General features: G+C 44.8%; 4 protein-coding genes across 6 annotated transcripts; all 4 read left to right on the top strand.

Annotated features, from left to right (window-relative positions):
• The first annotated feature begins 7047 nt into the window (after positions 1–7047).
• Positions 7048–10938, top strand: LOC133471503 (H-2 class I histocompatibility antigen, Q9 alpha chain-like). Of its 2 annotated transcripts, XM_061761109.1 has the most exons (8): positions 7048–7206; positions 7927–8193; positions 8318–8596; positions 9058–9366; positions 9441–9548; positions 9625–9642; positions 10322–10403; positions 10481–10938. In XM_061761109.1, exons 1-7 carry the CDS (start codon positions 7143–7145, stop codon positions 10381–10383), a joined length of 1107 nt encoding a protein of 368 aa, XP_061617093.1. In that variant the 5' UTR covers positions 7048–7142; the 3' UTR covers positions 10384–10403; positions 10481–10938. The 2 variants fall into 2 exon arrangements, with proteins under 2 accessions (XP_061617093.1, XP_061617094.1); XM_061761110.1 differs by lacking the exons at positions 9441–9548; positions 9625–9642.
• Positions 7143–11984, top strand: LOC133471481 (major histocompatibility complex class I-related gene protein-like). Its single transcript, XM_061761051.1, has 8 exons — positions 7143–7206; positions 7927–8193; positions 8318–8596; positions 9058–9366; positions 9441–9548; positions 9625–9642; positions 10322–10379; positions 11861–11984. The coding sequence occupies exons 1-8, from the start codon at positions 7143–7145 to the stop codon at positions 11982–11984; spliced, it is 1227 nt and encodes a 408-aa protein (XP_061617035.1).
• LOC133471510 (zinc finger and SCAN domain-containing protein 31-like) lies at positions 11822–22008 on the top strand. Its single transcript, XM_061761122.1, has 3 exons — positions 11822–12408; positions 18211–18309; positions 19075–22008. Exons 1-3 carry the CDS (start codon positions 12210–12212, stop codon positions 19653–19655), a joined length of 879 nt encoding a protein of 292 aa, XP_061617106.1. The 5' UTR covers positions 11822–12209; the 3' UTR covers positions 19656–22008.
• A 615-nt stretch (positions 22009–22623) lies between these two features.
• LOC133471502 (major histocompatibility complex class I-related gene protein-like) lies at positions 22624–26598 on the top strand. Of its 2 annotated transcripts, XM_061761108.1 has the most exons (8): positions 22627–22939; positions 23659–23925; positions 24035–24313; positions 24670–24978; positions 25053–25160; positions 25237–25254; positions 25962–26043; positions 26121–26598. In XM_061761108.1, the coding sequence occupies exons 1-7, from the start codon at positions 22876–22878 to the stop codon at positions 26021–26023; spliced, it is 1107 nt and encodes a 368-aa protein (XP_061617092.1). In that variant the 5' UTR covers positions 22627–22875; the 3' UTR covers positions 26024–26043; positions 26121–26598. The 2 variants fall into 2 exon arrangements, with proteins under 2 accessions (XP_061617090.1, XP_061617092.1); XM_061761106.1 differs by having other exon boundaries at positions 22624–22939; positions 24670–25160.
• Positions 26599–26921: the final 323 nt, after the last annotated feature.

Genomic DNA, 26921 nt, shown 5'->3' on the forward strand with positions numbered 1-26921 from the left:
ATGTTTGCCAATGGGCAATGCCATTGAACTTTTTCAATTCAAAGTCCCATTCCTGGGAAGAAAAATATCAAAGAGCACATTTGTAACTTTGCCATGATATGGCACAGAGGATGGCCAACATGAAGTAAGCACATGCAAAATGCCTGTGAAATGTTGCTACTTGCCTGTATTAAACCAAGGAAGCAAAACAACATGAGGTTCTTGTCCAGTAGGTCGGCATCAAAATGTCCTTCATCCTTCAGTCTGCGGAAGAGGTCCCGCCGGAATTCCGCACACTCTCGACGGAGAAAGCCCCAGCGACTCTCGATTCTCTGATTCGATGTGCTTCTCCCAACAACAAAGCTCTTGTCACCAGCATGAACATCATTGTGGGTCCCACGAAGGAAACGCTGCATATCTCGGATGGAACTGTTTTCTGTCCCCATGTCAGATCTCACCATGCGCGCACATCCACCGAATTCCTTCATGGTTTCAATAAAGTAGCCACTGATGACTTTTGGATCACTGCTTGTATGGTATGCATTCAGCCACAGAATTCGCCTTGAAAAACCATCAACGGCTCCACTGATACAAATGCCCAATGGTTTTAATTTGTCATACGAATCCACATGCCAGACAAAATTTGGACCCCGTGCAGTCGTCTTCTCCTTCTAAATTCGGTGCCCTCTGGGTCCATCGTGGAAAGGAGCAGGCGTACATCTTCCTTACGTACGTGCAGCCCCCTGTCTTTGCATTTTGTGTGCATCCACCTGTAGCCATGCAAAGCCCCTGAGCCTTGTAGCTCCTCCCTGATAAAGTCCACAACTGCCTCTGGGTGGTCATAATAGATTCGGCGGAACAATCCATGCTTCTTCACAATTCGTTTGAGGGTCCTCAAACTAAGATCAATCCTGTGTTTGGAGCTCAGCACGTGCAGAATGTGTTTGTAGGTAAGTCCCGAATGAAAGTAAAGCTCTAAGAGCTCTCTTGTTGATCCGTAATGGATACCAGTACTTGTCAAACAGTGACAGCCCATTTTAAAGCCAGAAATTCAAGTTTATGCGTGGGATCTTTTTTTTCTGACGGAGAGAGGCTCCTACTTACAAATGCAACCGGGCGCAAACCTTCTCCTTGGTCCTGATAGAGGACACCTCCTAAGCCTTCTCTACTTGCATCAACATGCAGAACATAAGCCAGATTTGGGTTTGCGATTGCTAGGACAGGTGATTCTGTAAGACTGACCTTTAATGTCTCAAAAGCTTTCTCACAGTCTTCACTCCACCTTGCCCCAAACGGCTCTGAGGGGTGGTACCACTCTGTTGTCTTCATGTCTGTTTTTGAGTTCTCTCTCTCTTTGTTGTTCTTTTCCATTTGAGTCTTTCCTCCTGGCCTTCCAGTCACAATGCAGCCCTGCAGTAGCTGATTGAGCGGATGACAGACTCTGGGAAAATCTTTCACAAACCGTCGGTAGTATCCGCAAAACCCAAGAAAAGAACGGAGAGCAGTGATGTTCTCTGGGCGTGGCCACGACTTCACAGCTTCGGTCTTTGAAGGATCAGTAGCAATGCCATTGCTAGAAACGACGTGCCCAAGATAGGTTACAGAACTGACATTTATCCAAAGATAATTTAAGTCCCTCTTCCTTTAATCTGTCAAGCACTTTAAGAAGGCGCTGCTCATGTTCCTCCAATGTTCTCCCGAAAACAATGACATCATCAAGGTACACTAACACTTCCAGCAGATTCATATCACCGACCGTCCTTTCCATGATACGCTGAAACGTGGCTGGTGCTCCCCAGATGCCTTGTGGCATTTTCTCAAATTGATAAAATCCTGCCGGACAGGTAAATGCCGTTTTTTTCTTTGTCAGCATCACATAAAGGGATCCGATAGTAGCCACTTCGGAGATCAAGCACGCTGAACCATTTGCTACCACTCAGGCATGTCAGGGCCTCCTCCACACGTGGGACTGTATACTGGTCAGGAATTGTTCTCCTATTTAATGTCCTGTAATCCACGCACATACGTATGGTCCCATTTTTCTTGCGGACCACAACGATAGGTGACGCGTAGGGGCTTCTATTATTCCAGCTTCTTTCAAAGCATTTCAATGTTTTCTCACATCCTCCAAATCCTTTGGAGGTAAGCGTCTAGAGCGTTCTCTGAATGGTTTGTCCTCCGTCACTCGAATGCTGTGTTGTGTGCTCTTTGCACAACCAACGTCAAACTCGCTACAGGAGAAAACCTCTTTCCTTTCCATCATTCTTTGACACAGCCTCTCCTTCCACTCAGGAGGCACAGGAGAATCTGCGAAGTTGAAAGACGAGGGGGATAGTTGAGATGTGGACGGCTTCGAGGACTTCTTTTCAGGGACTGCGTTTGTCACATCCACCCTGTGCAAATGAGCAATTTGCATACCACGTTTCAATGTCACAGAATGATTTGATACATTTCTCAAAGTTACTGTGATACGACGACAATGAACAGCGCTTGCTTTATCAACAACAGGCATCACTAACAGTTCTTCATGGAAGTAACCCTCCTCTGGGCGTTCTACAAGAACAGCCTGACCAGAAAACCCCCCCGCAAATTTTGGCACGCCAACCACTTTTGCAACGCCACCAGGAGACAGCACTAAGGGCTTCTCTCGAGTGAACCAGACTGTTCCTCTTTTTAGGTCAGCTGTGTCATCTGGGGTGCTCCGCAACTTCTCATAAGCCTCTTCTTTATTGCGGGGTGAACAGACATGTTATGTAAGAAATTACCTCCGTTTTGTGTCTTGCAGGAATGAAATAAGCTCCGAACTATGGAGGTGTTTGTGCCAACCACAATCGAAATCTCACCTTTCACGGCTGGGTCTGGACACACAAGCACAAGTGTTTCTATGGTCTTAGCTACACCCACTACATCTCCAGCAAACTCAAGTTTCAAACACATATAACCATCATATGGATATCGGTCTGCACTGAGGCCCCAAATCTCCAAGCACTCAATAGGGGTCAAGGGCAGGTGTTTCAGATACTTGTCATAAAAGGAGCGGTACAGCAGGGTAACTTGGGACCCACTATCAAGCAAAGCTTTGGCGTAGATGCCCTCAACTTGTACAGGAACAACAGAACTAGGTCCAATTAAACCCTCTGGCAAATCAGCCTTGCTTTCTTTTAGCGTATCACACTTTGTGGAACGTGTTCTCTCCAGAGCATCAGACCGTTCCTTTACTGAGCTCCTGGGACGTTTCCCATCAGCTGTTTTGCTTTCAGGAGACGCTTATTTACTTTTCGGAGATTCTCTGGGTTTTCGCACTCCTGCTGAAAATGACCCTCTTCACCACATTTGTAGCAAAAAACATCCGCACCATGTTGAAATCTGGGAGTTCTCTCTTTCCCACTTGCATAGTTTACAGCAGCTTTTTGAGTGTGGTTCTGGATGTTGGATTTATCTTACCCAACATTATAAAAAATAGACACAAAAGGAATGAAGATGCTGGTTTCTCTTTCTCATGAGGAGGGCGTATGGGAGATTGTTCAGATCACAGCCTCTCAACACGCTCGAAACAATCTCTCCCGTCGCTCCTGCATTTATTTGAAAATAGGAGGGTTTTTCCCAGACATAATGTTCTAAACAATAAGACACAACACCAAACATCGGACCAACACCTGTCACGTCCTTGGTCCAGGCGCCCTTCCATCGGATGATGCCGAGTCATCTTTTTGAAGGCGAGACATCTAAAATCGTCCATAATACTAATGCAAGCTAAGCAAATAAATGATAACTTCTAAAATATATTTAACAGATATTTTTAGTTTTTAGATACAAATAGATTTTTATTTAACAAAGAAAATAGCTTGAAAATATAAACTTTTCTGTCACATTAATTTTACATAATTACAAAAAAGACAAGTTTAACGACCACTTGTCACTTTTTTTTATTTTTTTATTTGAAGTTAGAAAATGTTTTAGCAGCAACACATACAAACGGAGCATACAACAAAATAGTCAAACATTATATATGTAAACACCAAAAGGGCTCGACCAAACCATATAATTTCATCGAACAAAAGCCTGCAAGCTTAATGCTAACATATAATTTGAAATGCCACAGGCGGGCTACCAGAAATTGGCATACATTTGGTAATTACAAACCTTCACAATTGCTACTTTCACACACAGCAGCATATATTCTCTGTGCGACGTGGGAACAACCACTATTACCTTGTTCATCTTTTTGGATTTTTCAGTTATTGCAGCGTACACAAATAAACGTCTCCGAGAGAGCTCCGTTTAGCGTTCATGTTTGCCGTCTTTCTCAGGTTCAGCAAGTCGGGCACGGGTGACGACGACGACGACGCGTCACCTCCGACCCGGGGCGACCTGGACCTCCCCGAGGAGCTGACGGAGGACTGGGCGTCCATGGAGGTGTGCGTGGACTGCAAGAAGTTCATCACGGAGATCATCTCGTCCAGCAAGCGCAGCCTGTGCGTGGCCAGCAAGCGGGCGCGCCTCCACCGCCGGACTCGCTCCTTCTACCGCAGCTCGTCCGCCTCCGTCGACTTCCGTCGCTCGCCGCGCATCGCCATCCACGAGGCGTAGACCGGGGGAACCCGCAAAAGACGTCGCGGGTTCTTCCCGCTCGCCAGAGTCGGTTCCCGCGCTCGGGAAAACGTTGGAGGATGCTAAAGCGGAGAAAAGGAAGGACGGACTAAATGGCTGTACATAGCGTCCGAGCTCAGCCCAGCAAGTTTTCCTCGTTAGCACTCAGGAACAACAAGCGATTGTCGAGACCCTCAGGTCGCCTTCCTCCAACCAAGCCAGCTTTTTTTTCTTTTTTTTTCTTCTTTTCATGCTGCAATTTCCCAACCCCCCTTTTTTATTTGTACAATTATACCAAATAATCACTTTTGACGACGGCTTTCACGGTGGAAATGGCAACAAGCAAACAAACAAACTTTTTTCCCCTTTTTTTTTTATCATTCCAATTATACCAAGTCATCATTTTTGATGACTTCTTCCATGGTGGAAATGGTAAAAAAAAGATGCCCCCCCCCCCACCCCCATTGGAGCTTTTTTCCACCCTTTTTATTACCTGAATTACAGCAAAATATTTTTGGCTACTTTTCACATGGAAATGGCCAAAAATACATCTGCTTTATCCCACATTGGAGCTTCCCCCCCCCCCCCCCGCCCCCCCACACTTTTTAAATGTATTTATTTATTTTGTTTAAATGAGGTCAATCATACCAAATAATTATTTTTTGACTACAACTCTCATAGCAGAAATGGCAGCGTTTGTTTTCCCCCCAGAAGTATTGCCAAATTGGAGTATTTATTTTCGCTTTTTTTAATTAAACCAGTTACATTAAATAAAAATATACTATATTTCGTAATAGTAGCAATGCCAGATTTACATTTTTTCTTTTTTGTCCCACGACACCAAACCAAATCATTTTCCTTCTTCTCTGATGGTGGAAATGCCCGCTTCCCCCTTTTTATAATATATATAATTTTGCCCCCCCACAAAAATCTCAAAATGATTGCTAAATTCCACCCAAAATTATGTTTAAGTTTAAATTCCTCCGATTTCGCCAACTATAAGCACTTCTCTAATTTACAGATTTTTTTTCCCCAATTTTGTTTTCCAACTTTTTGTCTATTTTTTTTTATCAACACGTGATTTTTGAAAAGTGTGCCTGGTGCCAAACTGCAGTTTGTTTTCTGCTTGTACATAGTGTACATGTATTGAGTGCTGCGGACTCATTGGCTGCTGCTTCTGCGAATGTTGTACATGCTGTATTGCGCAAAATGCTCCAGATTTAATACGACTTTTCTTTGTTTTAAGAGGATCAAATGTTTATGTCAAATCAAAGTCTTTATTTTATGTGTTGAAAAAAAAAAAAAAAAAAACCCTCCTGGGTCTATTTATTTATGTCGGGCTTTTGTCTTCATAATTATTCATTTGTTCCGCACGAATGAAGGATGAATTCAACGTCAGCCGTTCACACAGAACAAATGTGGTTGTTGAAGATGTCACATGACCTTTTCTGATGCTTGAAGAAAAACACCAAACCAGCCGGGCCTGTTCTCAATGACGCTCATGTTCCCACCCAAGCTGATTTGAAGTTTTAGGCTGCTGCCAGGAATGTGTGCATGCTTCTGTCTCTTTTTTGTTTTTAAACGACAATAAAAACATTGATTTCTTATGCTTGACTGCATTGTTTGCCATTCTTTTTCTGGAATATACAACTTCATTCTTAGTTTTTATTGTGACTTACTCATAAAAATCAAACTTTGTAGAACACTGAAACATCCATAGGTGTACTTGCATATCTCAAATAAAACTCCTATCAGGCAAGGAAATAGCAAAAATAAAATATTCTCTGATGCCTCTAAAACCCCCAAAATACAACTTAATTTTTGTAAAAGTGCAGCTTTTTATCTAAAAATAGAGTGCATTCTCTTTTCATTGACAATATGCAACTTTTATTCTCAAATTACAAAAATATAACTTATGCCTGAGTTGTAATATGACATCTTTTCTTTTACAGGTAAAAATACAACTTGATTCTCTCACACTCAATCCAACGCATGACACTTGTATCGCACTTTTCTCGGCACTCCAAGACACGACTTGTGAAGCAGCCTGACGAAGCGTGGCTGCCATTCTGCGCCTGCGGCCCCTCAGAATGTGTGACCTCACTCTGTTTTTCTTATCATCCCAACAAACATCAAATATTTTCCTGGAACTGACAAAATGAGAGGAAAATCCACACCCTTGGGAAGTTTGATTACTTTTGCATGAACATAGCGCAGATGTAGTTTTCCTCCACGCATGTCGTCGTATGTTTCTTCGGAAAGTGGGCTGGCGCGGTCACGTGACTTCCCCGAAAGGCTCGCGCGCGCGCGCCAAGAACGAAAGCGTCGCTGTTTCAGCACAAGCTTCCAAAAACACTCGCGCTGCTCCTCGTCTCCAATTTCGCACACTCGACTTCATTTGAGCGACACAACAACGCCACGCGAGTCAAATCTTGTCGCCCAATGATGAGGAATGCCAAAGTGACGTCATCAGCACAGGTAGAGAAGGCGCGTCTTCCGGTTTGCTGTCATTTGCCGTTCGGCCGTCGACGAGGAGGCGTCGTCGTCACTTTGTGGACGAAAAGGAGCAAAACATGGCGAAGCTGAACTTGTGTGTCTTGTTTGTCGCGGCTGCGCAAATCCACAGCGTGACGCCCGGTAAGTGCACTTTGTCCACAACTTGATGATCCCGATCGTGTTCCGATGATTGGTGTCGACGCTCTTGACTTTGCCGGAAGCAACACTTGGACCGCTCAGTCCGAAGTTCTTGCAACTGGTTTCACTTGGCAAAGCTGCCATTGGAATATTCGCCTCACGGAGGCGGCATTTCAATATATGTGGGAAAAAAATACAAATCAAATCTCATTTCTTGAAATAACGACAAACAAAATCTGTGTAAAAAAAAAAAAAGTGTTCAGCGTATCCTTTAGTAGATCATAATTCTAACATATTATTGTAAGAAGTTCCTTTATATTTCTCATTTGGATATTTCATGAGTTACAACTTAAGTTTACAAAATATATCGTCTACATTTATTGACGAATCTGTTATTAAGGACTATTAAATCAATTTATTGAGCAAGGGCATGATAATTGTAACATGATAGTCAAAATTAAATCAAATGAATTATGAGCGTCTGTTGTCGAATCCATTGCGAAGTTTGTGTGTAAGAATACGTTGAAATAAATATTAAAGTATTTAAATGACCACAAAAGAAAATGGAATGTTTTGTATCTTTTGATTTTAATTTATTTTCCCTAAAAAAGACGTTCAAATGTTTCAACTGAAGACAAAATCATTTGAAATAGGAAGAGTGCAAGATTTTGGGCCATCAAACAAAAAAGTAAGATCAACCTTTTTGTTTGTTTTTTCTTTCAGTGCTTCACACGCTCAAGTATTTCACGACAGCATCGTCTCAAATTCCAAACATCCCAGACTACTTTGATGTCGGTTATGTTGACGACGTTCCGATTTCGCGCTACGACAGCAAGAGCAGGAAAACAAAACCCAAACAGGACTGGATGAACAAAATCACAGCAGATGATCCTCACTACTGGGAGAGAGACACACAGATCAGTATTGCTGATGAGCAGGTCAACAAAGTCAGCATCGAAACTGCCAAAGAGCGCTTCAACCAAACTGGAGGTTTGTTGACGTTCAGCTTTCCACAATTCAAATCGATTTCATGTGCTCGTACACGTTCTTCCTCCTCATAAACACGTTTCCTTCTCTCTCGACATGGTGTCACTCTTCAACGTCATTCTCTCAGGTGTTCACATGATCCAGGTGATGTTCGGCTGCGAATGGGACGACGAGACCGATGAGGTTGATGGTTGGCGACACTACAGTTACGATGGAGAAGCCTTCATCTCGTTGGAGGTGAAGACAATGAGATGGATCGCAGCTCACCCACAAGCTTTCGTCACCAAACTCAAGTGGGACCGGAACGAACTTTTGAATCTAAACCAGAAGCACTACTACACTGAGATTTGTCCTTCTTACTTGAAGAAGTATTTGACCAATGGGAGGGACTTCCTGATGAGAACAGGTGCAGTCACCTCATGTTAGCACGCCCCCTACAGGAACTTTACTGGCATTACAAGCTGCACTCTTTCCTCGTTGGCTCCTTTCCTCTCTCACACGTTTTCTCCATCTTTTGTTCTCTCCATCTTTTCACCCTCTCACACAATCTCTCTCTTTTCAATCTGTCATTGATTGTCTCCATCCTTTTCTCCTCCCTTCATCTTGTTTTCTTTCCATATTTCCTCCTCTTACACATTCTTCCCATATTTGTTCCTCTCACACATCATCTAGCTAATTTTCACCCTCTCACACATTCTCTCAATCTTTTATCCATTTCACACCGACACCGACCTTTTTCTCCTCTTACATATTCTGCCATCTTTGTTCCTCTCACACGTTCTCCCCATCTTTTCCTCCTCTCCCACACTCTCTCTCTCCGTCTCTGCCCCTCTCTCACCTGGTGTCCACGTCTCCCTCGGCCCGCAGAGCTTCCCACGGTGTCTCTCCTCCAGAAGACGCCGTCCTCTCCGGTCACCTGCCACGCGACGGGTTTCTACCCCAGCGCGGCCGCCCTGTTTTGGAGGAAGGACGGCGAGGAGCTCCACGAGGACGCGGAGACGGGAGAGACCCTCCGCAACCACGACGGAACCTTCCAGATGACGGCCGACCTGAAAGCGGAGGTGACCGATGAAGCCGAGGGCCGCTACGAATGCGTGTTCCAGCTGTCCGGCGTGGCGGACGACATCGTCGTCAAGCTGGAGAGAAGAAGCATCCGGAGCAACGCGCGCATCCGAGGTGACCGACGCTCAGATCGTCGCGCGTCGGAACGATCGCTCACACGTTTTCTTCTTTCTTCTCACTCTGCGAAGAGGAAGAAAAGAGGAAGATGGCGCTGGCCGTCGCTGTCCCGCTGGCGGTCCTCGCTCTGGCGGCGGCGGCGGTCGCGGTCCTCGTCAAGCTTTACAAAAGCAGACGAGGTGAGGGACGCCGACGTTCGCTCTGTCGGGAAGATTTGTGCCCATCGTGACCTTTGTGTCTCTGTTTTCTTTGCAGCCAAATACGATCCAGCTTGTAAGTCAAACGACTTCTGTTTCCTTTGAGCCGCGGTCGGCAAAGCGGTCGTGCGAAGGTCTGATGCGGACCTTTGCTACAAAAGTGCGCACGAGGAGTCGCAAATAGTCAGCCGTGGAACGACGGACACGTGAATGTCGACGTCGCTATCGTTGTGGGAAAAAGGACTCGCTCCCTAAGGCGGAGAAAACCCGAAACCGAATGGAAGTCAATTTAGATTTGGTGGAAAATGTACGACTTAGTTCACTCGTGTTCCTTGGCCCTCAACGGCGAAGCGTGCCAAAGCCGCACTCGGGTTCATTCGATTGAAGCTCCTCCCCTCGCTTCGACAAAGTTCCTCGGCCCCGAGATGCCACCGGGTGGCGCCAAACCTCTATTTTAATATTAGATATGGTTTGGGGCTGAGCGCAAAGACGGCGAATAACAGAAGCTAGCTTCCCCTCAATCAATATTCCCCAACATCCGAATTCCTGAATGTGGAATTGTAAATATGCGGCTATGAACTGTACGATTCCAAAGAAATTCCCCACCACACTCTCGTAGTCAGGAAGTAGAAGATTTGTCCCAACCGCAGCTCAAAGTACGAGTGAAGATGGATTCAAGAGGCCTTCGTGGAGCAAATGTCCTTCCTTCCAGTCGGACTTGTTTTCATTCACATCTTTTTTTTCATTCATCGCAGCCGTCGACGCCGATTCCGAGCCCGCCTCCGAGCCCGCCGCCCCGACGCCCGCTTCCGAGTGAGACGCAGCCGCCGTCGCACGGTGAGTTCGCTGACGCGGACTCCGCTCGTCTTCTCGGGACTCTTTCCAGGTGCGTTCACGTGCTCTTCTTCGTGCAGGTGTCGGAACACGAGAGAGACGTCTCCATCGAGCGCTTTCTCATCACGCTTGGGATTTGTTCTTCACGCAGACAATTTGTGCAATGAAGATGTTTCTGTTACGTCACAGTTTTTGCTGGCTTTGGTGTCTCGGGTGAGACTCGTTTGAGTCGATGGGGTTGCTTTCTTCTGTCCGTTAAGTTTGTCAGAAATCGGCGCAGTCACACACTGAGAGGATTTCTTCTTTCGTTGTATCAAGCACTTGAATAGCTACGATGAATTGATATCACAATGTGTCGATTGCTGGTTTGCCTCGCACTCCTTTTATCAGTCCAACATGATTTTATAATCCTGTTATGGATTCACTTCAACAAACAACTGTCAATTTGTACTTTGCTCAGAATGTGACAATGTTGTTGATTGCGTTTGTTTTTGGAACTTGAGATCGAGATTTGGACCAATAAACGGATGATCGTAAAGATGTGTCGTTCTGAATTTGACCATTTTTAGGAGGCTTTTCTTGCCCTCCCGGAACATACTACGTGTTTCGTATTGATGAAAGTCAGCAGTCGCATGCCCGAAAGCCGGTCCAACCCGTTCTCGTCGGTGCCGTGGCTCGCTGACAAACAATTGTGCGTCTCGCAGCACCAAACTTGAACTTTCACTTTCTGTTGGAAGCGTTTGGGCGCGCCTCATAAAAACAAGCAAGGACAAAAAGATGAGTTTTGGCCGTTCCACACGAAAATGCACACATTTTCTTTCACCCTCTAACATACTATTGTTCAAATATATTTGTTTTTGTTTTTGACATGTCATTATTTGTATTTATTTATCACAGTGTCCTTTTTTTTTTTTTTTTTACACTGGTAAGACGTTAGACAACTTAAAATAAGGACAAAATACAATACAAAATCATGAACTTCCAAGGGTAAAATCAAGCCATTTATTTGTACATTTTAAACATGCAAAAATCATTTGTATCACCTGAGTAAAGAAAGTCATTCACAAGGTCATTTCTTCCATGCCAATAATAGAAATACATGGATTCAGTTTTATACATACAAATCCCATTTCGCACATGAACTCCAAATCTTTTTGGCCTTCTTGTTTTGATAATTCAATATAAATCCTTGTGAAATACTGGGAAAAAAAGCGGCTTTGTGATTGACAAATTTGCATTGATAAACATTGCTAATAAGATGAGGAGATTCATCACATGCTCGTGTCATGATACAGAATCTTCCTTGAAATCTTACTACATCCTTTCGTAGTTTCACAGTGAGTGTTCGTAAACAAAACTTTGGACCAAGGTAACCGATATCCAATCCATAATTTGTCGGAAGATCACTCATCTGAAACAATGGACACGTTTGATTGATAGCGCTTGTGTCTTGCTGGCAGTTCGGGCAACCGCGGCGCCCGCCAGGCGGCGTCCTCGCCAGTTCGCGTTTCGCCAACGAAGAAGAACGCAAACAAGATGGAGACGGTGCCCGTCGCAGTCAAGATACGTCATTCGTTTCGCTAAACAATTCAATTGGGACAAGTACATAACCGCACCGAAGGTAGATACACGTCGAAAAGGGAAAACTGTCGTCGTCACTGTTTTGGACGATTTATTCCCCGCATAGCTCTCTCGTCAGCTCGGTTCGCTGAGCGAGAATACGGAAGTGAGCAAGCTAAAGCTAAGCTAGTGCTAGCGAGCACAGAGCCCGGTAAAGTGTTGTTGTTATTGTTGTGGAGGGGAAACAAAATGTGCAAAGTCCAAATCCTGCGAGCTTTGGTGAATCAGCGACTAAACGCTGCCGTCGAAGAAATATTTGTGGCGTTTGAAACAACGATGGCGGAGTACGAGGAGGAACTGTGTCGATCCAAACAGGAGATCGAGCGACAGCGCCGACTGCTGGACGCTGTTTGCAAGCCTCGAGTTGAACTTCGGCGACACAAAGCAGGTCGGTTTGGTTTTGAGTCACATCATCGACACACTTGAATCACATTGTTTCGTTTTACATTCACGGTGGTAAGTGTATGAAGACAAAATGAAGTTCACCCATAAATGTTATACGTAGTGTATTTTTTGTGAATAGTGTCATTCAGTGCGCATATTGTAAACATGAGAAATAAAAACTGCAAGGGCTTGCTAAAACCACGTTTTAGCCATTTCTATTCGCCCAATACAACTCTAGGTGAATGGTAGAAAACAAACAATAAAAATCGGTATTTTTAATCGGCTGCTCTCTCGACTACAACACACGTTTGCCCAATTTTGAATAATTCAAAGAACAAATCAAGATTGCATGTGTGAACTCACGCACATTCATTTTTTTTGGGGGGGGGGGGGGGCTATCCTCTGATATTTGCTGAAAAACTCCCAAATTTTCTGCTTTTGTGCCAGGCCAAAGCAATAAAAGTCTTAGTTTGGCGTCTTTGGCCAAGCAACTATGATGAAGTGAATTGAGGAGTTTCATTTCGACGAAAGCAGTGCTCTGTCTTCTGGCATGTCTCGAAAATGTTCAACATTTTTTTTGGCCTTTTTTCAATTCCTCGCAGATTTGCGTTATTTGCGCCAGGGCTCGGTTGATGCTCCAATGTGAGTGATAGCTCTCCATTAAATGACCGTCAATGTTAGAATAAAAGTACATTGTTATCCCATATTTACTCTTATAGTATTTTCAGAGCATGCATTTAGCAGTATGTTGATTGTATCATAAAAGTTGACGTTGTCTGTGAAGAGGACTGGGCCCTCATCACAAAGATAGCGGCTGGAACATTTTGCGGTCAGAAGTCAAAGGTTGACGCAATCCACCCTGAGGAAGAACACATCTCCACAAAGAGTCATATACTTGATTGTTTACGATGCTGCTCTGTGCTCCCCCAACTAACTCGGAACTGCCCAAAAGGAAATAAAAAGAGAGGGGACGGACAGAGTGAACTCAGAGCGGGCTAGAGATTGTAACACTCTCGTCCGTTTCTCCTTGCAAGTCTGAAAACTGAACTGCCTCGGTGTCTGTCTTGTTTTAGGTGTCTTGAACCTGACATTTAAATGGTCCTTCGAGCCGGATGCCAACATACCCGACGAATCCAGCGGGCGGGTGGATTGCAGTGTAAAGACCATTCGCCATGGCGGACTCCATTTAAAGTGAGTCCAAAAAACCCTTTCCGGGACTGAAATCGGCCCGCCAGCTGGAATCCAAAGGTTGACGGTACTCTGAGAAGACAGACGGGGGTGAGTTGAGTTTTCTTTTAACAAGGTATGAATGAATACGGAAAAGGTTTGCGAAACCTGAGAAAAACCCAGCGAATACTAGTCAATGGCAGGTCAGAAAAGAAACTCGGAAAGTTTCGTGGCGTCGTAGTTAAATTCCGTATAGGACGGCGGAGTCCTCTAACGAGCTGTTGACATAAACATAAACCAGTTTGTTGAGGTACTGGGAAAAATTTAAGACGATCATATAACTTCAATGATGCAGAGGATCCATGGGTCCAGATTGGCATCATATTAGAGGACCATGGAATCCAAGAGATGCAAATGGGATTTTGGCCCATGATAGTCGTAAATTGGGACGCCGGGTGGAAGGATTAATTAACAGAGCAACCCAGCGTTTCAGACAGCGAGCAAATTACACTGAAATAGCAAGCGTACAATCAAAGGATGATGAGCCTTTTTGAGGAATACAGAGTAAGAATGACAACTGTATTCAAGACTCACAGCGGCCTGCAGGAGGATGGAGATGTAAATGAGCCATTTCAACAGCAGTTGAAGAATGCAGTCACAGCCTTAATGAGCGAAGGGAGAAAGATGATCCCCAAAATGTCAGAGAATGATTTGCATATTACACTCTGGTACAAAAGTACACCGAGTCCAGATGTGGAATATGAGAGAAAATTGGCAAAAACAACACCGGCCAGAGTCACTGTGATTGATTTATACACTGATGCAGAAAGTACAGCAGTTGCAAGAGGAACATTCAATGAAGAGATGGAAGCACTGTTTAGAATGTGGACTCCACCCCGCATCGTTTTGTACAAAAGAAAACAATAAAAAAATAATAGACATACAAAATGGAAAGACTTGGGTAGAATAGTTGAACAAGGTGAGAGAGCAACTGATTGGGTTGCCTTTTCAAACAATACGGAAATAAGTGCCTCAACATGAATAGAAAGAATTCAGGCACACGAAGGGATACACCTACATTCTCAGCAAAAATGAGACTTAATGTTCACTGAGGGTGAGGAAGATTTGTTGAAGGAAGTACAAATTGGGCAAAAAACTGAATACAGATGATGTGTGAGACAATATCCATTGAAACAGGATGCGTACGAAGGCATCGAACCAGTCATTGAAGATTCGATCGCTGCTGGAGTTCGAGTCAAATATGATAACTCGACATGCAGCACTCCAATATTCCCACGGAAGAAAGCGCCACAATCTGTAGGAAGCGGCATGGTGCAAGACTTGCAAGCGGTAAAAAATGCAGTAAATTCAAAGAGCGCCATGTGTGCCTGACCTTCACACTTTGTTGAATACACTCAGGACAGATGCTATAGTCTTTACTGTAGTAGATGTCAGCAATGCATTGTTTTCTGTACCCATAGATGGGGATGGTCAGTTTTGGTTTGCATTTGCGTTTGGAGGGTGGGGATACACTCTTACTAATAAAGCCCCCACACCTCGAGGCATTGACCACATCCTTAAAAGGTCGTGGAATGTGATAACACCTACTCAAGCCTTAATTAAAAAAAAAAAAAAAAGCAGCTGCAGGACAGACGTGTGAGCAATAGAAGATAACAAATGATTGTAGAATCTGAGTTTCAAAAATGAGGCGGAAATCATCGCGCACCTGAGTAATATGATGTATGAGGAAGACCTGAAAATGACATCACCCTTAAAGTGGATTGATGAAGCGGAAAAAGCTTTTTGTGAAATACAACCTGATTGTCAAGAGTGAGCAGAAACAACAGCCAAAAGCAGAAGTGACCTGAAAGATCAGCCCTGAGAAAAAGGGGAGGTCCTATTTGTAGATGGCTCATCTAAGAAAAATGAATGGAGGGAAAGAAAAAAAAAAAAAAAGAGCAGACTAAAAAAGCGCATTGAAGAAACAGAAAGGCCGTGGACACGGTGTTTGGAATTAGTCGAGTATTTCAGGACTAACAGCCTACGAAACATTGTTTGGAAGGCTTTATAAACTACCTCAATTTAAGAACCAATGGGAAACAAATGATGAAGCTAATGTAGCAGACTGCATGCGGCAAATGTTCGAAAAACAATGACTAAATTAAGGCCCATTTCAAGTATTGTTGACAGCTGTAAAGATAGCAGAGAGGTCAACTTTGATTCATTGGACACATTGTAAAAAGGTCATTTTGGTTGAAAACTCCGACAAGGGAGGTGAGCAAAAGTCTGATAATAGGGTGGTCTCAGACCTTTAGAATCTGGGAAGACCTGAAAGTCAGTGAAGATTTGATAAGACACCAAACGAAGGTAGAGGAGACATTTGAACCAGAATGACCCCGAAGTGTTTAAAATCAGCTCTGTCGACGCTATCTGTTATTTCGATTTGTATGTTAGTATGGTATTTGTGGGAATCACCCAAGGTTAAACGAGCGGACCACTAAAGCCTTACTCTTACATAGGATTAGCCATAGTAGCGGACAGTCAGGAACACCGATTGCTGTCATTCCCCGGATAGTCTCATGGGCATATAATAATTCAATTAGGGTAACCACAGCACCAAACACGACGACTAAATTGAGGCTCCAAATGACTCATTTAAAGGGATTTGCAAACACCAAACAGAGAACTGGAAAAGATGATGAGACGTATTGGAGGTACCTTACAGGACATGTATTAGATTTGAGTTGGAATTCTCGAATGAATACCCCTGAGGGTGACTATCGGTCCATAGGACAAAGTCACGAGGCAAAGTACTTTCATAGAAAGATAACACTTGTTAAATATGGAGGTGACCCTCTTAGACCGCCGAACGCGGCTGGTTTTGAATACATCCTGTTGGTTTTTTTTTCTTGTGGGCATATTCTACGAGAACAGACCCCTATTTCCCAATAATAAGTTGCGAAAACAAAACTATCTCTTAGAGAACCCCCAAGTGATTCAGTACACCAACCAAGCAAGGGTGGTAGTAAAACGAATATCACAAAGTGATTTTGATTGGGAAATTCAGTCCATTGCAGGAGTTTCAGGACAGAATAATAATTGGTTGCTTATGGTAGAACAAGATGCTAATCTGACCCACAAGGACTGTGTAGTGTGCATGGGCCCGAGACCATTATTACAGAGAATACCGGCCGTCATTCCGCAAAATTGTGTCATTGATGTTATGAATAATACTAATCCTAGGAATGACATGTATGAGTTGGGACAGCGTGTTTCCTGTGACTAGAGTTGATAAGCACGAACCTGTTTTCCACAAAAGGTCTGGGAGTAAACAAGGGTGTTTATTGCAGTATAGTAGAAAGTGGAAATCAGATAAGGGTGTGGGAGTTTATTGCAGGAAAGCCCCCACCGGGCTACATGCGAAGACCATGAAGGACAGATGTCGGAGAGGAAGTGGCTGCAAGGAGCCACTGTGCAAGACCGCGCCTGGAGCGAGCTGCAAATGCTCATCATTCTACAGGACGTCAGATGGGAACATGGACAAATCAGATGACGGCGATTCCGTACAAGAACAGATAGCTTTGTTCGGTCTGCGCTGTCTTTGCTGAGGCAAGGGTAAGCGGAGCTGCGGACCCAGAGCTCTGTCAAATGTATAGACTCCTCTGCGAGGTATAAATTGGTTGAATTTTAACGCGTCGTTCAAATTGTAGCTCTTTCGCGAAAACGAACACTCGCGGAACTTCGAGAGTCATAGGTGATTAGAAAATTCAGGTTCCTACAGTATCAATAGTGGTGGAAATGAACTTCAATCCGTAGAGAAGAGGGAACATCTGGTGGTGGTGTGGAGATGCTAGACTATTTGATAAATTGCAAAAGAATGGAACAGGTCTCTGTGCTCTGGTGAACTTATTGTGACCGGTATCAGCACATCCGATGTCTGTATGAGAGTTAACAGCGAGGTTATCTACCTGGCTCAAATGTATCCTTGACTTGGTCCTGACTCTGAAGGTAGTGACAGTAATGATGATAATGACGTGCATTATGACCTGCGGGATTTATTTCTCGATCCAGGTGGCTAGGAATAAAGATTCACATTGCCTCTGAGAGTAAATGTATGTGTGTTCATAAAAATGATCTTACAGTAAAAAAAAACGAACTGAAGTTACTGATGTATGGTGATAGGAGAATTTGAGCAAATATGTGATAAACAGGAGGGAAATGTTCGAATAACAGTACATTGTTATCCCATATTTACTCTTATAGTATTTTCAAAGCATGCATTTAGCAGTATGTTGATTGTATCATAAAAGTTGACGTTGTCTGTGAAGAGGACTGGGCCCTCATCACAAAGATAGCGGCTGGAACATTTTGCGGTCAGAAGTCAAAGGTTGACGCAATCCACCCTGAGGAAGAACACATCTCCACCGTTTGTTCTCTGCCAAACTGCTCACTGCACATTCAGAGAGGACAGAATAGTACAGTACGTCGTCTGCCGTAGTATTGCAGCTTTTTAGTACAGGGTTGAGTACGAGTAGCAATGTACAGTGTTGGCACCATACCACCATTGTTAAGGGTGCATCTGTGTGCTACGAGCTGCAAATATGAAATAATAAAGCCATGCGTTCTTGTGTTTTTCAAGATGTACCTCCTGAGCAGCAGCAGCATGAATCAGTGCCCTCCGACATTAAAGAAGAGGAGAAAGTAGGAGAGCAGCTGGAGCAACTCGCTGAGTTCCCAGGTGAAGCGCAAAGTCCCTCGTTTTTTGAGACAAGTCCTGTGGTGTGAAAAAGCTCAAATTGAACTGCTTGGCCGTAATGAGCATGGTGAGAGTTGGAGGATAAAGTGGGAAGCTTGCAAGCCTGAGAACACCATCCCAACTGTGCAACACAGGGGTGGCAGCATCATGTTGTGGGCTTGTTTTGCTCCAGAAAGATCATCATGTGGAAATACTGACGCAGCAACAACTCCTTGACATCAGCCAGGACGTTAACGCTTGGCTGAAATGAAATTGGGTCGTCCCAATGAACGTTGACCGCAAGCATACTGCCAAACTGGTTTACGAAGTGGCTTAAGGACAACAAAATCAATGTTTTGAAGTGGCCATCACAGAGCCTTTGATCTCAAAGGGCATGTGTGAGCAAGGCGGCCTACAAATTTGGCTCAGTTACACCAGTTCTGTCAGGAGGAATGGGACAAAATTTCCTGCCAACTATTGTGAGAAGCTTGTGAAAGGATATTCATCATGTTTGACCGAAGACATACAGTTTAAAGGCAAACTTCTGACTTTGAATAAAATCATGACACGTTGTTTTTAAAAACAAAAAATCTTATGAATTATTCTGGCATTTCGAAAATGGAAATAATCTGTGGTAATGCTAATCGAGCAAAAACAGAAAAAAGTGTGTGTCTTTTTACATAGTGTACATAAACCTTTGGTTGCAACTGTATCGTCTGAAGATAATCAACAGTTAAAATGAAAGATTGTCGGTCTCTCGTTAATTAGGTCGCAGTGCAACAAGCCAAGACGACGGCGAGGAGCGAGCTCGGCCTCATCGCCGTCAACGCGAGGAGACCGGCGAGTCAAGTGATCATCACACGGTGACACAAGCACACAAATGCCACTTCGGTCAGCCCCAAAATAGTGATATGACGTCGGCCTACGCCGCTGACGGGACCAAAGCGAAACCCCAAAATCATGAGAATTTTATCTGCTCCGATTGTGGGAAAACGTTCAGCCGGCCTGCCGGTCTGAAGAGACACATCAGGAGCCACGCCGGCGACAAGCCGTTCAGCTGCTCGTTCTGCCGTCGGAGCTTCAAACACCGCTCCACGTTAGAGAGGCACACTCGCGTCCACACGGGGGAGAAACCTTTCAGCTGCTCACTGTGCAGCTCCACCTTCAGCCGGCGCACCGGCCCGGAAGAAACACATGAGGATCCGCACGGGCGAGAAGCCCTTCGGCTGCTCTGTGTGCCACGCCAGCTTCACCAAGCGCAACACGCCGGTGCTGCACATGAGAACGCACACGGGCGAGAAGCCCTTCGCCTGCAGGTTCTGCGCCAGGACCTTCTCCCAGCAGGGTGACATGAAACTCCTCAACTCACTTCAACACAGTTCCAAGATGCCACAATACGGCAAAGCACTACTCTTGTCGAAAGGAAACCCCTCAACTCACTTCAACATAGTTCCGTAACACCAAGATGCCACAAGATGCATGCACAGCACTGTTTGTCTAAATGAAACTCCTCAGTTGATTTCAACATAGGTCCTTAGCACCAAGATGGATGGTGCCAAAGCTCTACTTTTAAAAAACTCTAAATGAAACTCCTAAACTCACTTCAACATCATTTCTCGGCACCAAGAGGCCACAGTATAACCTCAATGTGCTACTTTTGTCTCAAGGAAACTCCTCAACTGAGTTCAAAATAGTTCCTCAGCACCAAGATGGCACACTAAATAGCCTCAATGTGCTACTTTTGTCGATAGGAAACCCCTCAACTCATTTCAGCATAGTTCCTTGGCACCAAGATGCCACTCTATGCTAACAAAGCACTACTTTTATGTTAATGAAGTATCGCAACTCACTTCAAAAGAGTTCCTTGACCCAAAGAACGCCACCAAATTAACACATGCATTACTTTAGCCTGCGAATAATGTACCATAAGTCCAACCCCCCCCCCCCCAAATAAAAAATGGGACGTAATGAAAAGAAAAGTTTAGGGATTAATTAATACAAAGGTTATGAATGTCGGTCAGTGCTTCTGACGCTGTTTAGTTCCACCGAACTGTAGCCGAGGCCCGCCTGCCTCCTCCCTCGGCTGCTGGTCGCCATGTCCGCCTTCTTCTGGAAGGCGTCCAGGAAAGCCGCCGCCGCCGCCACCACCGTCGTCCTGCCAAACATCACAGGATCATTTGGTTCAATTTCATTCATCATTGTTTGCATCTCGTGATTTTTTTTTTTTTTTTTTTCCCCAACTGGAAATGATTTTCTTCCGGTTGGCCAAAATTGTCATCAGTAAGTCCCAAGTTACTGGAGCAAAAATCGAGCGAGTCAAGCGGAGTCCCTACTCAATTTCAGATAAGTCGTGTCCTACTGTACAATCTTGCTCGGTCACATCAGAAAATTTCTCAAGATTGAAACACCAACTGGCCTACCAGGGAGGTGTCAAAGGGGAGTTCCTTTCTAGGGCCCGACCAATGCATCCGTTGGCCAATTTTATCAGCCGATGATCGGTTGGAGTTTTACTATTAAACGCTGATCTATTCTCACTTTCTGATGAAACAGTAAATGCTGTTAAGTGTCGGAGTCACACAGCATGGCCGCCGTTTGTTCTCAACATGGAGCGCTATTCAATCCGAAAACATTCACATTACTTCAGTCTACCAATAACAACCGGGAAAAACAGGTTTCAGCATTTGCGTGTGGACACACATTTCTCGGAACGATTCCTCCCGTTTCAGTTGAGCTCTCCGTGTTTTGATATCTGAGAAAGGCATCTCAGGTTTGTATTTTCAAGTCATCACTTCATGGCAAAGAAAATAATAAAGTCGAAGAAATATGACTTCATATTAAAGGACATTGTGTCGTCTAATTAAACCAACGGTTGTGATTCACTATTGAATGTACACAGTAACACCAGTTACACAATAGCAAACATGAGATTTTCCATTACATATTTGATTGCCTTCTTCATTAAAGGTTGAACAAAAATAAAGATTAGTTCAAGCTAATTGGTGAGCTGAACTGTCGCCATGGCAACACTGCAGCAGTCTGAGGAACCCCGAGGAATCCATCACAGCTCTCCTCTGCCTTCGTTTTTCATTTTGCTCACATTTGCCGTGAGCAAGGAAAGAAGCGGTACCGATCAATGCAAACTAGAACTAGTAGACATTCCAACAGCTTCTTCCCTCTTGCGATCAACTTCTTAAACAGCTAACCTATAATTCCATTACAACAAGCTGGCAATTTTTTGACTTGAGTTCGTTGTCACATTTCTGTGGGGCCAATGATGTATTACTCGTGCACTCGCTGTAGTCGTCTCGCCGTGCTGCACTATTTGCATATACTGGCCACTCATGCCAGATTAGCATCTGCTCCATTTGCACACTGATTGAGGAGCATCTGCAACATTTGCACAACCATTGTCCCAGATTATCGCACTACTCGTCACTTTAAACCGCATACACTCCTTGAAGTGTCAGCGCCCTTTGCACAATGGTCATTGCACCGGACTATTGCGATATTAGTCATTCGAACTGCTCTAAGTGCTCGAGGACTCTGCATCTTTTTGCACAATTGTTTTTTGTCAATGTCTTTGTGTCTCCAAAGTGTTCTGTAAATTGACTGTCTGTTGTACTAGAGCGGCTCCAACTACCGGAGACAAATTCCTTGTGTGTTTTGGACATACTTGGCAAATAAAGATGATTCTGATTCTGATCATGTACTTTACTATTTTCGCATTCTACAATATATATACACTACAGTATATATTACACCATACTGTACCATACAACATAAACCTATACAGGCTTATTCCACTATATAGTACTAGAATAAACTGCACAACACTATACTGAATTCAACTATATACTATATTCCACTACTGTCGCACAATACACTAGTCTACACTATATTACGGGACACTAGTATGACACAGTGTATTGCGCAATCCTCCACGACTCTGCATACAATACACAGCAACATACGTCATAAACAGTGTCAACAAGTGGATCTGCCAAATGTCGAGGAAGGAGCAAATCGTCAGGAGTTGACACAAATGGTATCTTTCGAACGAGTCTCATCTCCCATTGCGACCACCGAGTTGGATTTTTCTCCATTTGAAAGAGGATCGCCATTTTTATTCATGATGACTTGCGCATCAACATAGCACAAATGTCACATTTTGTAACTCCTTGACCAGATCGGCTGCACGTGTGTTCCGTGGATGTGCGCACGCGTGTCGTTCGTTGTATGTTTCGTCGGAAAGTGGGATGGCGCGGCACGTGATTTCCCAGAAAGGCGGCGCGCGTGCTCCCCACCCGGAAGAACGAAAGCGTCGCTGTTTCAGCACAAGCTTCCAAAAACACTCGCGCTGCTTCTCGTCTCCAATTTCGCACACTCGACTTCATTTGCGCGACACAACAACGCCACGCGAGTCAAATCTTGTCGCCCAATGATGAGGAATGCCAAAGTGACGTCATCGGCACAGGTAGAGAAGGCGCGTCTTCCGGTTTGCTGTCATTTGCCGTTCGGCCGTCGACGAGGAGGCGTCGTCGTCACTTTGTGGACGAAAAGGAGCAAAACATGGCGAAGCTGAACTTGTGTGTCTTGTTTGTCGCGGCTGCGCAAATCCACAGCGTGACGCCCGGTAAGTGCACTTTGTCCACAACTTGATGATCCCGATCGTGTTCCGATGATTGGTGTCGACGCTCTTGACTTTGCCGAAAGCAACACTCAGTCCGAAGTTCTTGCAACTGGTTTCACTTGGCAAAGCTGCCATTGGAATATTCGCCTCACGGAGGCGGCATTTCAATATATGTGGGAAAAAAATAAAAATAAAATCTCATTTCTTGAAATAACGACAAACAAAATCTGTGTAAAAAAAAAAAGTGTTTAGCGTATCCTTTAGTAGATCACAATTCTAACATATTTATTGTAAGAAGTTCCTTTTATATTTCTCATTTGGATATTTCATGAACAGAGTTACAACTTAAGTTTACAAAATATATCGTGTATATTTATTGACAAATCTGTTATTAAGGACTAATAAATTTATTTAGCAAGGGCATGATAATTGTAACATGATACGGAAGTAGTAAAAATTCAATGAAATAAATTATGAGCGTCTGTTGTCGAATCCATTGAGAGGTTTGTGTGTAAGAATACGTTTAAATAAATATTAAAGTACTTAAATGACCACAAAAGAAAATGGAATGTTTTGTATCTTTTGATTTTATTTTTTTTCCCTAAAAAAGACGTTCAAATGTTTCAACTGAAGACAAAATCATTTGAAATAGGAAGAGTGCAAGATTTTGGGCCATCAAACAAAAAAGTAAGATCAACCTTTTTGTTTGTTTTTTCTTTCAGTGCTTCACACGCTCAAGTTTTTCACGACAGCATCGTCTCAAATTCCAAACATCCCAGGCTTCTCGGTGGTCGGTTATGTTGACGACGTTCCGATTTGGCACTACGACAGCAAGAGCAGGAAAACAAAACCCAAACAGGACTGGGTGAACAAAATCACAGCAGATGATCCTCACTACTGGGAGAGACTGACACACAGAAATATTGGTTTTGAGCAGGTCTCCAAAATCGACATCGAAACTGCCAATGAGCGCTTCAACCAAACTGGAGGTTTGTTGACCTTCGGCTTTCCACAATGTGCTCGTACACGTTCTTCCTCCTCATAAACACGTTTCCTTCTCTCTCGACATGGTGTCACTCTTCAACGTCATTCTCTCAGGTGTTCACATGTTCCAGTTGATGTTGGGCTGCGAATGGGACGACGAGACCGATGAGGTTGATGGTTGGCTACACCACAGTTACGATGGAGAAGCCTTCATCTCGTTGGAGGTGAAGACAATGAGATGGATCGCAGCTCACCCACAAGCTTTCGTCACCAAACTCAAGTGGGACAGTTACGAACTTTATAATCTAAACAAGAAGCACTACTTCACTGAGATTTGTCCTTCTTACATGAAGAAGCATGTGACCAATGGGAGGGACTTCCTGATGAGAACAGGTGCAGTCACCTCATGTTAGCACGCCCCCTACAGGAACTTTACTGGCATTACAAGCTGCACTCTTTCCTCGTTGGCTCCTTTCGTCTCTCACACATTCTCATCATCTTTGCTTCTTTCCATCTTTTCTCACACGTTTTCTCCATCTTTTCATCCTCTCACACATTCTCAATCTTTTATCCTTTTCACACCGACACCGACCTTTTTCTCAACTTCCATATTCTGCCATCTTTGTTCCTCTCACAAGTTCTCTTTTGTCCTCTCACACATTCTCCCCATCTTTTCCTCCTCTCCCACACTCTCTCTCTCCGTCTCTGCCCCTCTCTCACCTGGTGTCCACGTCTCCCTCGGCCCGCAGAGCTTCCCACGGTGTCTCTCCTCCAGAAGACGCCGTCCTCTCCGGTCACCTGCCACGCGACGGGTTTCTACCCCATCGTGGCCGCCCTGTTTTGGAGGAAGGACGGCGAGGAGCTCCACGAGGACGTGGAGACGGGAGAGACCCTCCGCAACCACGACGGAACCTTCCAGATGACGGCCGACCTGAAAGCGGAGGTGACCGATGAAGCCGAGGGCCGCTACGAATGCGTGTTCCAGCTGTCCGGCGTGGCGGACGACATCGTCGTCAAGCTGGAGAGAAGAAGCATCCGGAGCAACGCGCGCATCCGAGGTGACCGACGCTCAGATCGTCGCGCGTCGGAACGATCGCTCACACGTTTTCTTCTTTCTTCTCACTCTGCGAAGAGGAAGAAAAGAGGAAGATGGCGCTGGCCGTCGCTGTCCCGCTGGCGGTCCTCGCTCTGGCGGCGGCGGCGGTCGCGGTCCTCGTCAAGCTTTACAAAAGCAGACGAGGTGAGGGACGCCGACGTTCGCTCTGTCGGGAAGATTTGTGCCCATCGTGACCTTTGTGTCTCTGTTTTCTTTGCAGCCAAATACGATCCAGCTTGTAAGTCAAACGACTTCTGTTTCCTTTGAGCCGCGGTCGGCAAAGCGGTCGTGCGAAGGTCTGATGCGGACCTTTGCTACAAAAGTGCGCACGAGGAGTCGCAAATAGTCAGCCGTGGAACGACGGACACGTGAATGTCGACGTCGCTATCGTTGTGGGAAAAAGGACTCGCTCCCTAAGGCGGAGAAAACCCGAAACCGAATGGAAGTCAATTTAGATTTGGTGGAAAATGTACGACTTAGTTCACTCGTGTTCCTTGGCCCTCAACGGCGAAGCGTGCCAAAGCCGCACTCGGGTTCATTCGATTCGAGGAGCCGCTCCCGAACGTCCGGTTTGAACCCGACGATTGAAGCTCCTCCCCTCGCTTCGACAAAGTTCCTCGGCCCCGAGATGCCACCTCTATTTTAATATTAGATATGGTTTTGGGCTGAGCGCAAAGACGGCGAATAACAGAAGCTAGCTTCCCCTCAATCAATATTCCCCAACATCCGAATTCCTGAATGTGGAATTGGAAATATGCGGCTATGAACTGTACGATTCCAAAGAAATTCCCCACCACACTCTCGTAGTCAGGAAGTAGAAGATTTGTCCCAACCGCAGCTCAAAGTACGAGTGAAGATGGATTCAAGAGGCCTTCGTGGAGCAAATGTCCTTCCTTCCACAGTCGGACTTGTTTTCATTCACATCTTTTTTTTCATTCATCGCAGCCCTCGACGCCGATTCCGAGCCCGCCTCCGAGCCCGCCGCCCCGACGCCCGCTTCCGAGTGAGACGCAGCCGCCGTCGCACGGTGAGTTCGCCGACGTGGACTCCGCTCGTCTTCTCGGGACTCTTTCCAGGTGCGTTCACGTGCTCTTCTTCGTGCAGGTGTCGGAACACGAGAGAGACGTCTCCATCGAGCGCTTTCTCATCACGCTCGGGTTTGAAAACAGAGATGGGATTTGTTCTTCACGCAGACAATTTGTGCAATGAAGATGTTTCTGTTACGTCACAGTTTTTGCTGGCTTTGGTGTCTCGGGTGAGACTCGTTTGAGTCGATGGGGTTGCTTTCTTCTGTCCGTTAAGTTTGTCAGAAATCGGCGCAGTCACACACTGAGAGGATTTCTTCTTTCGTTGTATCAAGCACTTGAATAGCTACGATGAATTGATATCACAATGTGTCGATTGCTGGTTTGCCTCGCACTCCTTTTATCAGTCCAAAATGATTTTATAATCCTGTTATGGATTCACTTCAACAAACAACTCTGTCAATTTGTACTTTGCTCAGAATGTGACAATGTTGTTGATTGCGTTTGTTTTTGGAACTTGAGATCGAGATTTGGACCAATAAACGGATGATCGTAAAGATGTGTCGTTCTGAATTTGACCATTTTTAGGAGGCTTTTCTTGCCCTCCCGGAACATACTACGTGTTTCATGTTGATGAAAGTCAGCAGTCGCATGCCCGAAAGCCGGTCCAACCCGTTCTCGTCGGTGCCGTGGCTCGCTGACAAACAATTGTGCGTCTCGCAGCACCAAACTTGAACTTTCACTTTCTGTTGGAAGCGTTTGGGCGCGCCTCATAAAAACAAGCAAGGACAAAAAGATGAGTTTTGGCCGTTCCACACGAAAATGCACACATTTTCTTTCACCCTCTAACATACTATTGTTCAAATATATTTGTTTTTGT

Source organism: Phyllopteryx taeniolatus, chromosome 21 (assembly GCF_024500385.1).
Source record: "Phyllopteryx taeniolatus isolate TA_2022b chromosome 21, UOR_Ptae_1.2, whole genome shotgun sequence".
NCBI lineage: Eukaryota > Metazoa > Chordata > Actinopteri > Syngnathiformes > Syngnathidae > Phyllopteryx > Phyllopteryx taeniolatus.